General features: G+C 39.4%; 1 protein-coding gene across 2 annotated transcripts in view; it reads right to left on the reverse strand.

Moving 5' to 3' along the window:
* The window catches only part of LOC110862640 (vesicular acetylcholine transporter), a 40,345-nt gene extending 26,788 nt beyond the window's left edge, over positions 1 to 13,557 (reverse strand). Inside the window, exons 1-7 of one of the 2 annotated variants that reach the window (XM_022111832.2) lie at positions 12,563 to 13,557; positions 1,850 to 2,242; positions 772 to 1,697; positions 533 to 691; positions 436 to 459; positions 341 to 359; positions 20 to 248 (exon numbers count right to left, since the gene is read on the reverse strand). In XM_022111832.2, the coding sequence (XP_021967524.1) occupies positions 20 to 248; positions 341 to 359; positions 436 to 459; positions 533 to 691; positions 772 to 947 (607 nt within the window). In that variant the 5' untranslated portion in view covers positions 948 to 1,697; positions 1,850 to 2,242; positions 12,563 to 13,557. The remainder of the gene's footprint in view (positions 1 to 19; positions 249 to 340; positions 360 to 435; positions 460 to 532; positions 692 to 771; positions 1,698 to 1,849; positions 2,243 to 12,562) is intronic. The other variant, XM_022111855.2, reaches the window with a different exon arrangement.
* Positions 13,558 to 13,609: the final 52 nt, after the last annotated feature.

The raw sequence follows: 13,609 nt of genomic DNA on the forward strand, positions 1-13,609 counted from the left end.
CATTCGGTCAGCCACGTACCCTTGGTTCTTTCACCCTCTTCCGTATATCTGTCCGCAATCATGGCAAGTCCGCTGGTGTCAGCAAATGCGGAGCCAACTCCTTGTAAACTTCGGGCGAAAAATAGCACCCCGTAACTGCTCGCCATCGAGAAAATGGCAGTGGAGAGAAACATGATTGTCAAACCGAACATCATTGGTTTATCGTAGCCGATTCGATCAATCATCGCCCCGGAAAAGGGATTGATGAACTGCGAGAAGACAAATAGGACGGGATCAAAGAATGAACTTGAAATTAAATCGGGGTAAAAGTTGGATTAAAAAAGGCAAGATTGTAACTCACCAGTTGGACCAAGGCTTTACTGTAAAGTGTAAAAGTATATTTAGATAAAGGGCACAATTTCTAGTTGTATTGCTGCTAAATATATAGTTACATACCTTGCGAATAGTAATCCTATGGCACTGAAAACAAAATTGTGAGATTATATTTGCACAGTCAGAACATTGCCATTTTTAATTGTGCAAAAATTGTCACCTGTCTTCGCCCTCATAAACGAGAACGCCATTAATTAGCTTTGGTGGGCGGACTTCATTGTATGTGTAGGTGCCCGTGTTGTTGGTGAAAGTGACCACTCTCGGGGCAACGGTGATCATCTCACCGCCTTCCGTGTGAGTCTCCCATGCCCCAATTTTCCTAAGAATTATGATTAATATCGTGGTTATGTATCATTCTGCATCATTTTCGTCCTATTGAAAATAAGGTAGTTATTATACCTCAGATAGTCTGGAATGATTGGTACGATGACCATGTACAACATGTTGTCTAGCAGGAGGGCGATCGCGACAATGACGAGGATCAACTTTCTCTGGGCTTTGGGATCTTCCAAGGTGGCGAAGATGTAGTCTTTCAGTTCCGCCACCTCGATGTTGAGAATTGGTATTTGTGGCATTTTTACAGATTATTATTATTCTATCTTATCTTATCTTTATGTACAATGGTAACCACCACGAAGTTATCTAAATCTAGAAGTTAACAATAGCTCGACAATCGATGATGCCGTATTTACTCTGTAATATATTTATATATCTCTTTCTTTCTCTTGATGATTTGCACCTTCCACTTTACATCCGCTGACGATGATGATTGAATTGATTAGCTTGTATCACAGAGAAGGTTTACACGCACTAGAGCTGTTTCTTACTCATTTCCTTCTTTCCTGACTTACGGAAATGTCCTCATAATACAGCCAAGAGGCGGAGGCATTCCACTTTTTTATCCCCAATATTCATCATTCCCATCTGATTTAATTTAATTATACGTCCTCTCATTTCTCTCCTCGGGGGAAATGTTTGTATTGGATTTGGATTTCTGGTGTAGAAAGAAGAGAAGCCGGGTTTAAAGAGGATTTAGACAGGTTCTTGTTTTTTACTGGTGCGGAGCGACTTTTGTCTTATTTCCTGCTCTTCAGATTCCTGTCCTCTCTTTCTCTGCTGTTTAGTATGGTTTGTTAGATTTGCTTGGTTGGTGGGGGAATGGGATGAGATGGTGGATGTGGATGTCTCTCGAGACCTTGTGGAAATGAGCAAATGCTTTCCTGTCTCTTCAAAGTTGTCACGTTGTCAGAGTGTTGCGGAAAATCCCTCGGCAATTGGCTCAGGGAGGATTTCCAGTTTCACTCTGGTGACTTTCTTGACAAACTCTGTAAGAAGAGAAAAAGTGGAGAAAGCGGAAGTGAGATTTGATGCAATGGAGATGGAAATGTAATTATCTTTGTAATTTTTTTGAGAAAATGGGATAGATATTTCCAGGAAAAAGTTACAAATCTACGTAAAATATGTAAATTAGACTTACAAAATTCAGGTGATGTGGGCTGCTGTTGTTTCATTCTTTGCAGATAATAAATTTTCGTTTCGTTCGTTGTTTGTGGATAAACTCGATGCGTTATATTTTGGTGAAAGTCTTGTCAATTTTTTTTGGTGGAGGTGGAGGATGTGCATCAGGGTTGGTTGTTGCTGTTTTGATTGATGATTATGATCTGCTCAATTGACCGATTGATTGATTGATTGATTGATCGAGTAAGTGGGTGAGTGAGTGAAAGTGGGGTTCTTATTCTCTGGAACGGGACACCTCTTCTTCCTTCCCTGCCGAACAACGGGTGCTGCTATGTCATCTCATGTCCCACCTTTTCTCCCTCTTCCTCTGCTTTTTCAACTCTTTTTCAAATCCTCAACAATCTCACTCAACCTAAAACCACAGAAAAAAGAGAAGAAACAATTTCAGTAACTGTTTCATTCCGGACTTCTTCTTTTGTACAGCATGCTGACAAAAAGTAGGTGACGAAATAAATGAGAGATAAATGAATACACAGGAAAAAGTTTCTGATCTGAAATGGATTTTTTTCGTGTGAGGAAATTACTGAACAAATTACCACCAAGAAAAAGTTGTAGCAAAAATTAAGGTAACGAAACGAAATAATTACGGACTAGATAATCACCAGACAGAAAAACCTAGCAGCAACCGTTGTTTGACAGTTACATAGAGAAGGAAGAAGGCGATGCAATAATTACAATACAGCAAATGCACGTACGTACGTATATAAATAAATCTATTAATAAGTATGGCATGCGTTTATCAAATTATTACGAAATTTCGTAATTAGATCATTACGAAAACGAGAAATCTCCACACATTAATTGAATTCTGTTACGAATTTTCATTTAATTATGGCGCCACACGATGTTGTGTCATCTCATTCTTTATCAGTGTATTTCGCAATTTATTTTTTTACTTGGAAAAGATTTCATCTAATTCCAATCCTGCCAAGAAAATTTTTTTTTCTTTTGGAGGCTGCACGGTAATTTATTTTCCGTGAGACTCGAAGAACTTTTTTTCCTTACTTTCTCTTCATCTTCACTTCAAAGAAGAAAACGCAGGAGGAGTTGCTTGCCAAGTTTGTATGCTCTACACGGACAACAACTCGCTCCTCTTGCAACATGGATAAACGCGTTGTCAAACTTTTGGAAGGTGAAAAGCAAAGATTTCGTCCGGGAGTAGGAACGAGCAGGTAAAACCCCAAACGAAGGATCGATCCGACCATGCATTTCATTTTCCGTGTGAGACTGGAATTACCCCCACGAAAAAGAGAAAGAAGGGTTCACTCACATTCGTACATACGCCGTAAAAGTTACATTTAGTTTATATCTGGGAAGGAAAAGTAGTAGGAGTCGTGAGCGATTCCTTGTTTTACTATCTGGACAGCCAGTTATTACAACTCGGTTGGTGGTGGTGGTGCCTTAAAATAACCATGAGTTTCTATCTATATGGACATGTTTTCGCCCTGGTCGGGTCTGTTTTTCTCGTGGGATTCATCCCAGTTAAAGGTTTCATGTTGGAAGAAGAAGGGTGCCCAACTAAAAGTGGTTGGATGGATGGAGTGCATTTGAAGTTGAGTTGATGAGAGAGCAGGCAGGAGACGAAAGGAGGGGGCAGGGAAGGGATAATTATACTAAAAATTCTTCGTGGGGAAAGTACCATATGGGGTGACGAGGCACCTTCTTTTTATTTGCACATCGTTACTTCTCACAAACTAGGAAGTAAAGTAATGATGATGCTTACAAAGCATTGCCAACTCCCACGAATGCACATAAATTCTGTGGGGAAAACTTGTAAAACATGAGTTTTGCACGAGGTAGATTTGGACATATTGCAATTATTGCAATACTTGGAATTGTACACAATTGTATACAAAATTTTGTAATGCACACGTACAGATTTCCCAAAACTTTGTTCGCCCACAAATTCCTCACCAACAAGTTTTGACCTTGGTGGTCTGTTTTTGACAACCGCCCATATTTATATAAATTTGTAATAACCGTATTGTGGTCAAACATACGTAGATGATTAAAAATATTTATATCTACCATATTTCATCCATCTCAAACACCTTAAATATTTTAGTACCCATTCACTTTGATTAAAATGCGATGTACATATCAGAAACAAACAAACGCCGAGAACATGACCACCACCACGGAAAGTTTGAGCCCCAAGTGGTTCGTCGTTGTATTGAATATTGATCCAATCCCATTTATTTCTAGGTATACGTTCATGCCAGAGGAAGAAAAGTTTGATCAAAGTTGCGATAACGAATAAAGTTATTGTAACACGAAACGACAAAGTAAACCACAAAATAATATTTCGTTCGACGACGACGACGCTCCCTCGTCGAAAAAAGCTGTCGTGTGTACACACTTATCCAAAGAGAAAGCTAAGAGCCGTACCTAAAATAACTTGGACTTGAACTCCTTTTAATGAATGGACCTCCGTCGCGTGCACGTACTTAAAAGAATAAAAGGAGCGATAGCGAGGGGAGAAAGCAAAGGTAACAAAGCAAGCAAGAGGAAAAACGGGAAGGGAAAGTACAGTCAAAGTCGATATTACGTATGTGTATTTTGTAGCTCAAAAAGTAGGGAAAGGTAGACATCACGCTGCAATGATGGATGTCCTGTGCAGGCAAGTATGTAATTTTTGTCATGGGCTGCATACACCGCACCGTTCGTTCCTGAGGCAGAAGAAGAAAGTCTCATGGGTAATGCCCACACCCGTCAGCAAAATAATGCTATGGACTACTTGAAGAGTGGAGGAAAGAAAGGACTTTCAACGACGTAACGAGGGAGGGAGAGGCTCAAGTGAAACTTTAGGACAAAAGTAGGCCACATACTGCTGGCCTGGCTCGCTATGAAAGAAAGTAAGTATTGAGTAATCAATGGTACATATTTGTAGGGTGCACCTAGGTTATGCTATAATTATACTGCTCAGGTGGATTGGAGGTACATAAGTGTGTAGTTACTGGGTAGTTATTGCAATTTCCAGGTATATACATGGTCACTTTCGCATATGTACAAACAAGGCTGGGCTGCAGGTACATATATTTATAACCCATGAAACGACTGGGAAAGCCAGTTATTCATGTGCAATACCAAACCCCCCAAAACTAATCTAACCTCTCCACCTTCGCGACATCATCACCACCGAAATATTATTAGAAACAAAACTAATCTTTCATCATGCCATGAATTTATGTATGCCTTCATCCTCCCCTCTTGATTCCCCCTGCATGAAACGAATCCAGAGATCTCAAGGCGAGTTTGGAATCTTGATTCAGAGAGAAGGAAGAGAGAAGCCTCGTAATAAATAAGTAAGGAGAGAAATAGGTTCCTCTTCCTTCATGAATGAGTGAGTGAAAGTCGGCCTTTTGACAGAACAGAGAGTAGAAGAAGAAAAAACCATCTTGACTTTGATTCGAGACACAACATGTCACTCGGTGTAGTTATATTTAGTTGGATGATGAGATAGGGAGCAGTGATGTGGATTGGAGATGTGGTTGGTGGGTGTACGTGTTGGTGATACATTCAATTTAATCTTGTCTCATCATCTCATTCATTTCCCTGATGCCTTCTCATCACGTCGAAAAAACTACTCTTCCTCCTCTCATCTTGTGTCGTGATGTGACGTGGATTAGCAACTGTCTTTTTGCGGGCAACGATTTATTTATTATTATCGTTTTTGAAAAATATTAGCAAGACCTTCAAAATTTTTCGTCTCATGTGATGGCCCCTTTTACATAAATGATATTCAATATTCACAATATTCTTTCTTCTCCCATCGATACATTTTTACACCCTTTTCATAATATTCACGTCGTCTCGTCTCGTCTCATCTCATCATTTTGTCTGCCCGTAAGGCTTCACTTTTTCATTTTCACCAATAAAATCCTTATCCGCACCAACATCTACTTCTTCTCCATCTCGCACAATAATTCTTTTTCTAACGACAACTTCCAAATTACGGGGACATACACACACACAGCGACGAGGAGGGTGGCGACGACGACAGGGCTGCAATGCATATCTAAAACGGTGGGGATTTAAGCTGATCCGAAAGGATTTAGGTGACGACGAAGCCAAACTTGGTGGTTGCCAGAGATGAGATGGAGATCCAGAAATTGTCGTCACGCCTTTATTTTATTTTTTACTTCCAGATAGAAGAAGCCATGGAAGGAATGACTCCTTAGTCGTAGAAAATTTTATTTTATGTGTACAAACTTCTGGCTGGTGGTTGGGTTATCTGGGCGCAAGGTTATGTTGTGGTTGTGTTCTTATGTACATAATGGAAGGCCGGGACGACAGGGTGTGGTGGGGAGAAATCAGCGGGTGTTCGTCCAATTATCTTGCTAAGCTAACTCTATCCCAACTTTTCTCCAGTCGCTCCCTTATTATTATCTCTTTTCACCATCTCTCCTCCACTTGTGCACGGACTCAAAACCCATGCATCAAATTATACAAATATTATTCAGCACGGATGGCAGAGGAGAGGGAGCGTCAACCAGTTAAATGTGTAATAATAATAAATTGCATTGCGGCCTTGCCTCATTTTGGCAATATTTGGTCTCATAATTGCAATCACGTATACGCAAAATGAATGAATCCTCCGGCAGATCGGTTGATTCATTTATCTGACTGAACCTCTATTAATTATGGACACGATTTTAGATTGGATGAGTCACTTGATAAAGGAAACCTGCCACACGGACAGCCTTGGGAAAAGCGAGGATATATTATTATGCAAATAATGAAACTCTTTTGCGTGTGTCAGTATTATTCTATGTAGAAAAGGTTTAATGGACCCTGCGGCGTTTTATGTGCATTGCTTTCTAATTCTTGACGCGTAGACTTTCACATTTTACGTAATTAGCTAGTTCGTCTGATGAGAAAAGCCAATCTCTCCACAGAACCTGCAGGATCTCGAAGTTTGGTTATTATTGGAAATTAGTGCAGAAGACGGTCTGGCTTTGACATGAAATGTACTACTTTTTCGATCTAACTATGTATTTTTACTTCTCTCTCTCACGATAAGATTGGGGTTTCGCGTGTATGAAAAAAACTGCGAGTTCCCCCTCCAATTTTGTCGTCAGTAGTGCACGAACATCCTTCGACCTTCGTAACTACTTGTGACTCTCATTTTCTGGTGCAGGAAAAGAAAATGAGACTGATAAATCAATGCAACGAACAAGGACGGAGACGGATGGGCGATGCAACGTGACAGTGTCAAATGTGCGGGCAGATCGATCTGTATTGTGGCTTGGATGGTAATTAATGTCCCAATTTTGAACCTCCGACATAGATTCGTCTATAGAGACCCAAGTTACAAATCCCTACAACTGTTTTGGGGATATCTCACTGATTGCTTGTAAATCCGCGTAAGCCGTCCTTTCATTTCCACGAGACATAACTTGATTTCATCTCGCTCGAATGAAAAAATGATGAGAATCCACTGATTTCAAAGTGATGGACGAGGAAGGAGAGGATGGGAAATCTGTAGTTTCCCCTAAAACGCAATTGTGCCTGTAATCTTCTTCAATTAATTTTAATACGACAGTTTTTAGCCCGATTCAGGGCTTATGTTCGTCCATCCGTCCGATAGAGCTTCGACGGCAGAATGGATTGGGTTCAAATTTTGTGTGCAAGTATATTAGGCAAATTTAGGAGTTAAATTCGAATGTAAGCCAAATCGGTCAAGTCGTTGACCGGTGGAGGTCATATAAATGGGTGGAGTATTCTGCACCAAAATTTCAAAATAGTGCCAGAAACTGAAATTTGGCACACAGAGCTCTAATGACTTCTAATGACCCCACGTTTAGCGGGTGTCTCTGACCTTGATTTGGACTAAATAAACCCTGCAAATTGCACAAAGTTGCAATGAAAATTGATTCGCATTCAGAAATTCTATAAATGACACCTATCAAATAAAGTACAAATCAATACATTTTAAAAATTCTTAGTTTAAGCACGCCCAACAATTCTCTGACTCTTTTCGAATGAAAAATGCATTCCATGTGACTGACTTAACGCGATCTTACATATGTTTGTCGTTTGCAATCTCCAATCTAGCATTATTACCCCCACACCAACTTCCACTTTCCTTCCACGGTATCATTTCTCTCTCTTTCTAGCCGGTCGTCGGAGATGTGAACAACGGTTGATTTTGACTGTAATGCAACATTTATTATATGGGGAGCAGCCAGCACAATGGGAAAAGGAAGCACATTAGGTTTTGTGCCATGGATTTTTCCTTTCTTCTTTTTTTCATGGCATTTCTGTCCTAACGGCAGCCTCCTAACTGCCACTTTCACTTTGGTCTACCTTTCCCCAAGGACTTCTCCCTCCTCTCGCTCATCTCTTCTCTGCTCCTCATCCATCCTCACCCCCCACACCCACACGGACAACTCTCTCTGCCCAATTTCACATCAAGATTCAAGGTGAGTCTCGCAAATTGGAATTTTTTTCTTCTTCAAACGGGTTCAAAAAATTCATATTCACCAAAAGTAAGAAGAAACTTAATACAATTCAGAATGAAAGCTGCTTTAGGATATTTTGACATAATTTGGTGGATACACACACTCCTCGGATAAGTACAACACACATAACCACGACACTTTGCCTTGTTTTCCCTTCATCTCGGCAAACAGAGGGAAAGACATCAAGTTATGTTTGATCTTGTGTTTGTCTTAAAAAGACAGCCACCCTACGTACACCATGCACCATTTACGTACGTTGCACATCTTATCCCTCTTTCTCTCCAGTTTTATGTTCAGTCTTGTCTTGTGATGTGAAAATTCAGTTTCACTTGAAATGTTTACTTGGCTTATTACCCAATGCTTCTTCGGCTCCTTTTACGCTTTCTTGAAGCCGGGGCTTGCCAGAGGATAAGGAGAAGGATGAAGAAAAGTAGGTACGCTTTTGGAGGGATCATACAACAAACGGGGCTCACTCACGCCTCCTCCTCCATAACTATAAAGTGCGGCTATATATAAAGTCGTAAAGTTGAAGAGGGACGTGTACCAGCTTTCTCTCCTTGAGAGCTGCATCAGTTGGTTTATATTTTTAATGCGAAAAACGCTAGAAAACCAAAAATTATTTGGAAAATAAGGGAATAATTTCCACTCGAATTTTATATTATATGACGATCATTTTATGCATTTTTTGATATTATTTACAGACTTTTTTTCTCCAGGCCAAATGTCAAAACTCTCATGATTTAGATGCAAAATCCATCCGAATTCCCACCGAGATCGGAGACTTATTGCTATGCAAATTCCCCAGTCGGATATCAGTCACATCTTCATTCGTCCATGCAACCAACACTTCTAAACTCACACACGACGTACGTAAAGTAAAGGCGGCTTGGGGTTTGGTATGTTTGAAACGACAGGAGAAAGTTTTGAGGGAACACTGCTAAGCCAGCTCAGTGACGACTTTGCTTACATTTGCATAGCATAAATACCCCCTGGATTTGAATCTGTATCATTGCATCAGTGTCTGTGTCTCTCTCTGTCAAAGTCCAAGTTAAGGGTGCGTAAATCTATCCGATCCCGTATCCGTCATGTCAATTCGGATCACGGGATGCATCACGGAACCAGAAACCTGTCACTATTTTAGCATTTCACTCGGTGATCTCAGGTGACACACGCGCTTTGAAATTGGAATATGTATTGCTTATTAAGGGGTGAAAGCCCTTTATAAGATCGTTATGTCCGTCCGTCTGTCTGTCTGTCTGTCTGTCTGTCTGTCTGTCTGTCCGTAGCTCCGATAACTTTTGAACGGAAAGACATAGAGACTTGAAATTTTGAACGTTAACTCCTAACGTCAAAGGACAGGACAAGTTCGAAGATGGACACTTTGACATCGTCACCTGTGACGATGACGTCATCAAAGTGACGAAAAGTGACGAAAAAGTGTCCCTTGTCAGTTTTGACATGTGACCCATCATTTTTAACTATTTTTCAATGAGGAATTCGAAAATTCATGTCATTTTGTGTTTGGACGTCACCTGTGACGATGACATCGTCACGGTGACGAAAAGTGACGAAAAAGTGTCACTTGTCAGTTTTGACATGTGACACGTCATTTTTAACTATTTTTCAATGTCAAATTCAATGGTGACCTCCATTTTGACCTCAGAGGTCATGTAAAGGTCATAGGACATATCTATTTCAATTTCAACTGAAATTTAACCCCGAATTCAATGGTGACCTCCATTTTGACCTCAGAGGTCATATAAAGGTCACATAAGGGTTATCAACTGTTAAATTTGACACAAATAAGACACAAAAGTCGAAAACACGTCAGAAGTGTCAATCTTAACAAATTTTCGAACAATTTGATATTCACATTGACGTATGACACTCCTTTCACCCCTTGGTTACATGCGTTGTAACGGTTTATTATTATGCTGGAAACTCTTTTGTCGTCGAAATTATCACTCCCATTACAAAGGAATTCTCACCCTTCATAAGAGATCTTCTTTAAATGTGGGATACTTGGGGTGTACAGAGCAAAAGTGGCCCACTCATCGGGGGATTAGCTAATGCAATTCCGGTTGGCAATAAATAAAATGCATAGAATCTCCCCCTCATCTTTGTTCTATCGTCTACTTTACATGCTTGCGGTCTTGCCATGGACGACGGCGGTATCCTGTGGTTTTAGGTTTAATATATCCTTCCTTCCTGGAGCAACGAGGGACTGGTGGGAGTAGAAAATGGATGGAAATTAAGTGAGAAAGTGCAAAACTGCAAGATGAAAGGACAATGGAGAAAGTGAGTAGAAATCAGAAATTATGTATGCGATCCAGGAAGTATTTTAAGGTGTAAGTAAATAAATGAAGTTTTCTCAATTTTCTGAAGGACAAGGTGGCAATCGAGTGTACAGAAATTCTAGTTATGTATGTACATATAAACCCAATAATAACACTACTTTTCTTCACTTACGTATGTACCTACCAAGAAATTTGAATGGCTATGTTTCATAAGTTCTACATAAATTATTTAGTAGGCATATCTACTGAGAAGGTTTGACGGATCGGGGTTTCGTGTTCGTACTTATCTTGGCCAAAAATAACGCCATTTTCTTCTTCTCATCTACATAGAGCAATTTTGTATTCCAGCCATGCCCGCTTTTGTCTGTTATGTATGCTTTGGGACGATGAGAAGAATGATGTCAAACGCAAACAAAGTGCAAAGCCCTTAAGCTTCGTTGGATGCACAAAATCGATGAGAGTTCATAACTAATTCAAAACATCATTGACATGAAAACTACGGAAGGTCCCAATGGACGAGGAGCCAGGATGAGAAGAATAGATTCATTTTGCACACCCCGGCTCGACCCTAGTTTATATTTTCCCCTTACACTCATTCCCTCCTGCACAAACTTAAATGACTACAAGGACACTTGACATTACATTGTCGGGAAACTGTAATTCAATTTTTTTCCAGAATTTTTACGATATTTTTCCTAACACAGGCATGTTCTGGAGTAATAATTGGGACTGGAATCGATTGGACGTGGGTGAAAATAAATTGTTACGCAATATTCTCCTTTCCCTAGACAAATTAGGCCTGTTTTCCTTTCATTTTCCAAATTACAAACAAACTCAGTTCTCGCCAGGGATGAAATTACTTTTTTTTGTACAAATCGAAAAAGATAATAAGATTTTGTTGAGTCACTCTTTCAACGAGTAACTTCTGTATTGTAACAAATGTACTTTTTGGATGCCTTAATGCAGTGAAATATGGTTGAACATATGTACATTAAGAGTTATATCATCTGACGTAAAACGACCTTCACTCGCAGATTTTGTAAATGTGTATAAAAGTTGGAGGTGGATCAACTCAAATGAAGTTGAGAATTTTTGTTCGAGATCAAATATTGTTATGTCACAAGCATTCATTTGCTCCCCTGCTGTGTTCTAGATTGGAAATCGTCCTCTATGTACGAGGAAAGATGTGAAATGGTACTCTTCTGAGAAATTAGAATTCTGGTCTTATGTAAAAGTATTGGACTTGTCTCGTTATGTAGCACTATGAGATTTATCATTTTAAACAATTCCCATTTTCAGAGATACAGGATATTAGTATTTTTAAACTGGTGAATGACTAGCAGTCATTCCTCTTGTTCCAATTTGTATAAATTTTTAAGTCACTATTTTGACCACCATACGGCAAAAGAAACGTTCAAGAGAGCAGAAAATCTGACAAGATCAGATTCCAAAGGTAACTGACCATATTTAATCCCCTTACATCACAATAAATCACGATTTATGTACCTAACCCCAAATACATGTACAACAATCATCCCACAAAAGTGGAGAGAATTGGCTTATTTTTTAAGCATGTAAAAAATAAGGCCCTCATGGAATTGTGACAGGGGAAAGGGTTGACTGTTTCCTAAATTTCGTATGAAAATGGTTTCAAGAAAAAATGCATGATGTGAGATTGACGTGACGTGAGATTTTTCAGATTCCAGTTTGAGTTGAGGAGAAATGAGAAATCTCACTTTCTAATTTCTCCATGTCCCCAGTTTCTCTTTAAGAATGATGCTATTTAAGCAATTATGGATAATTATTTATGTATGATCCAGCAGACAACCTTAATTATAAGCTTGCATTCTTATCAAGCAGAAGCAAAAGCCTTCCTAAATCTACAGCAGAAAAGAAAGGTACATGACTTACCCGAGATGTAAGGCCCAACCCGGTTCTGCAAGTAATCCCGGATTCCCCCCAAATTTGTTTGGACGAAGCGAGAAATTTTGATGGATTTTAGGATATGCACCACAAGAAAAAGTTATAATTCTCAAGAGTTAATGACGTTGCCGCAATTTGTAGTATTCGATTATCAGATTGCTTTGTTTAGATCACAGAAAAATTCCGTACGAAACTTAATCCTTTGATTCAGTCCCAATTGAGTTGATATGTAGCAGTATATTCAGTTTCGATATGTATGCATAATCCTCTCCCACAATTACGTAACCTTCATATGTATATATTTACTCGAGTTTAGATATATATTAAATTTGATTACTTCCTCACATTTATATTTAATTTGCTTATCTTTACTTATCCGATGATTAGTGGTTTGCAGTTTTATGTATATTATTTTTCCGTAATTGTGTATAATTAATTGTAAATAAATTCCAGCAGGGTGAAAGTATATATATATTTAAGGGGATCTCACTTTACGTCGTCCTACTTCTTCCTCCTTATTTTTTATTTTACTAACACCTTAATCCTCTCGGTAGCTCATTCCTTTAAACCGATTTATATACAGCGGAACCCGAGCCGAATTTAAAACGAGTAGCGTACAATTATAAATGTAAGATAATTAATTACAAGACAAGAGTAACAGAAATATGTACAGTATGAGACGATCGAGAATAGCCAGACCAGTAGCCAATTCTCAATTCTCAATACATACTACCACTTAACCATACACATACTGAAGTAGTAGACGACGGGAACCCAGCCAGGGCGGCAGGGAAAGCAGGGTGGGTCTTTCCCTTTGGGTACTGCACCACCACATATTTTCCACTGCTGCAGTCAGATACACGGAAAACCAGCGTGGCCTGGAGTAGGTACCTTCTCACTACGTGTATAGCGGGTGTAAAATTTTTTGGGCGAGGTGGTCGTGCAATGTAAACGTGTCCATTAAACTAAACTAACTATATACTGGGAGAAAAGTGGTATAAATATATATCCAAGGTATGTATGGGGCAGTACCGT

This window comes from Folsomia candida, unplaced genomic scaffold (assembly GCF_002217175.1).
Source record: "Folsomia candida strain VU population unplaced genomic scaffold, ASM221717v1 Fcan01_Sc063, whole genome shotgun sequence".
NCBI lineage: Eukaryota > Metazoa > Arthropoda > Collembola > Entomobryomorpha > Isotomidae > Folsomia > Folsomia candida.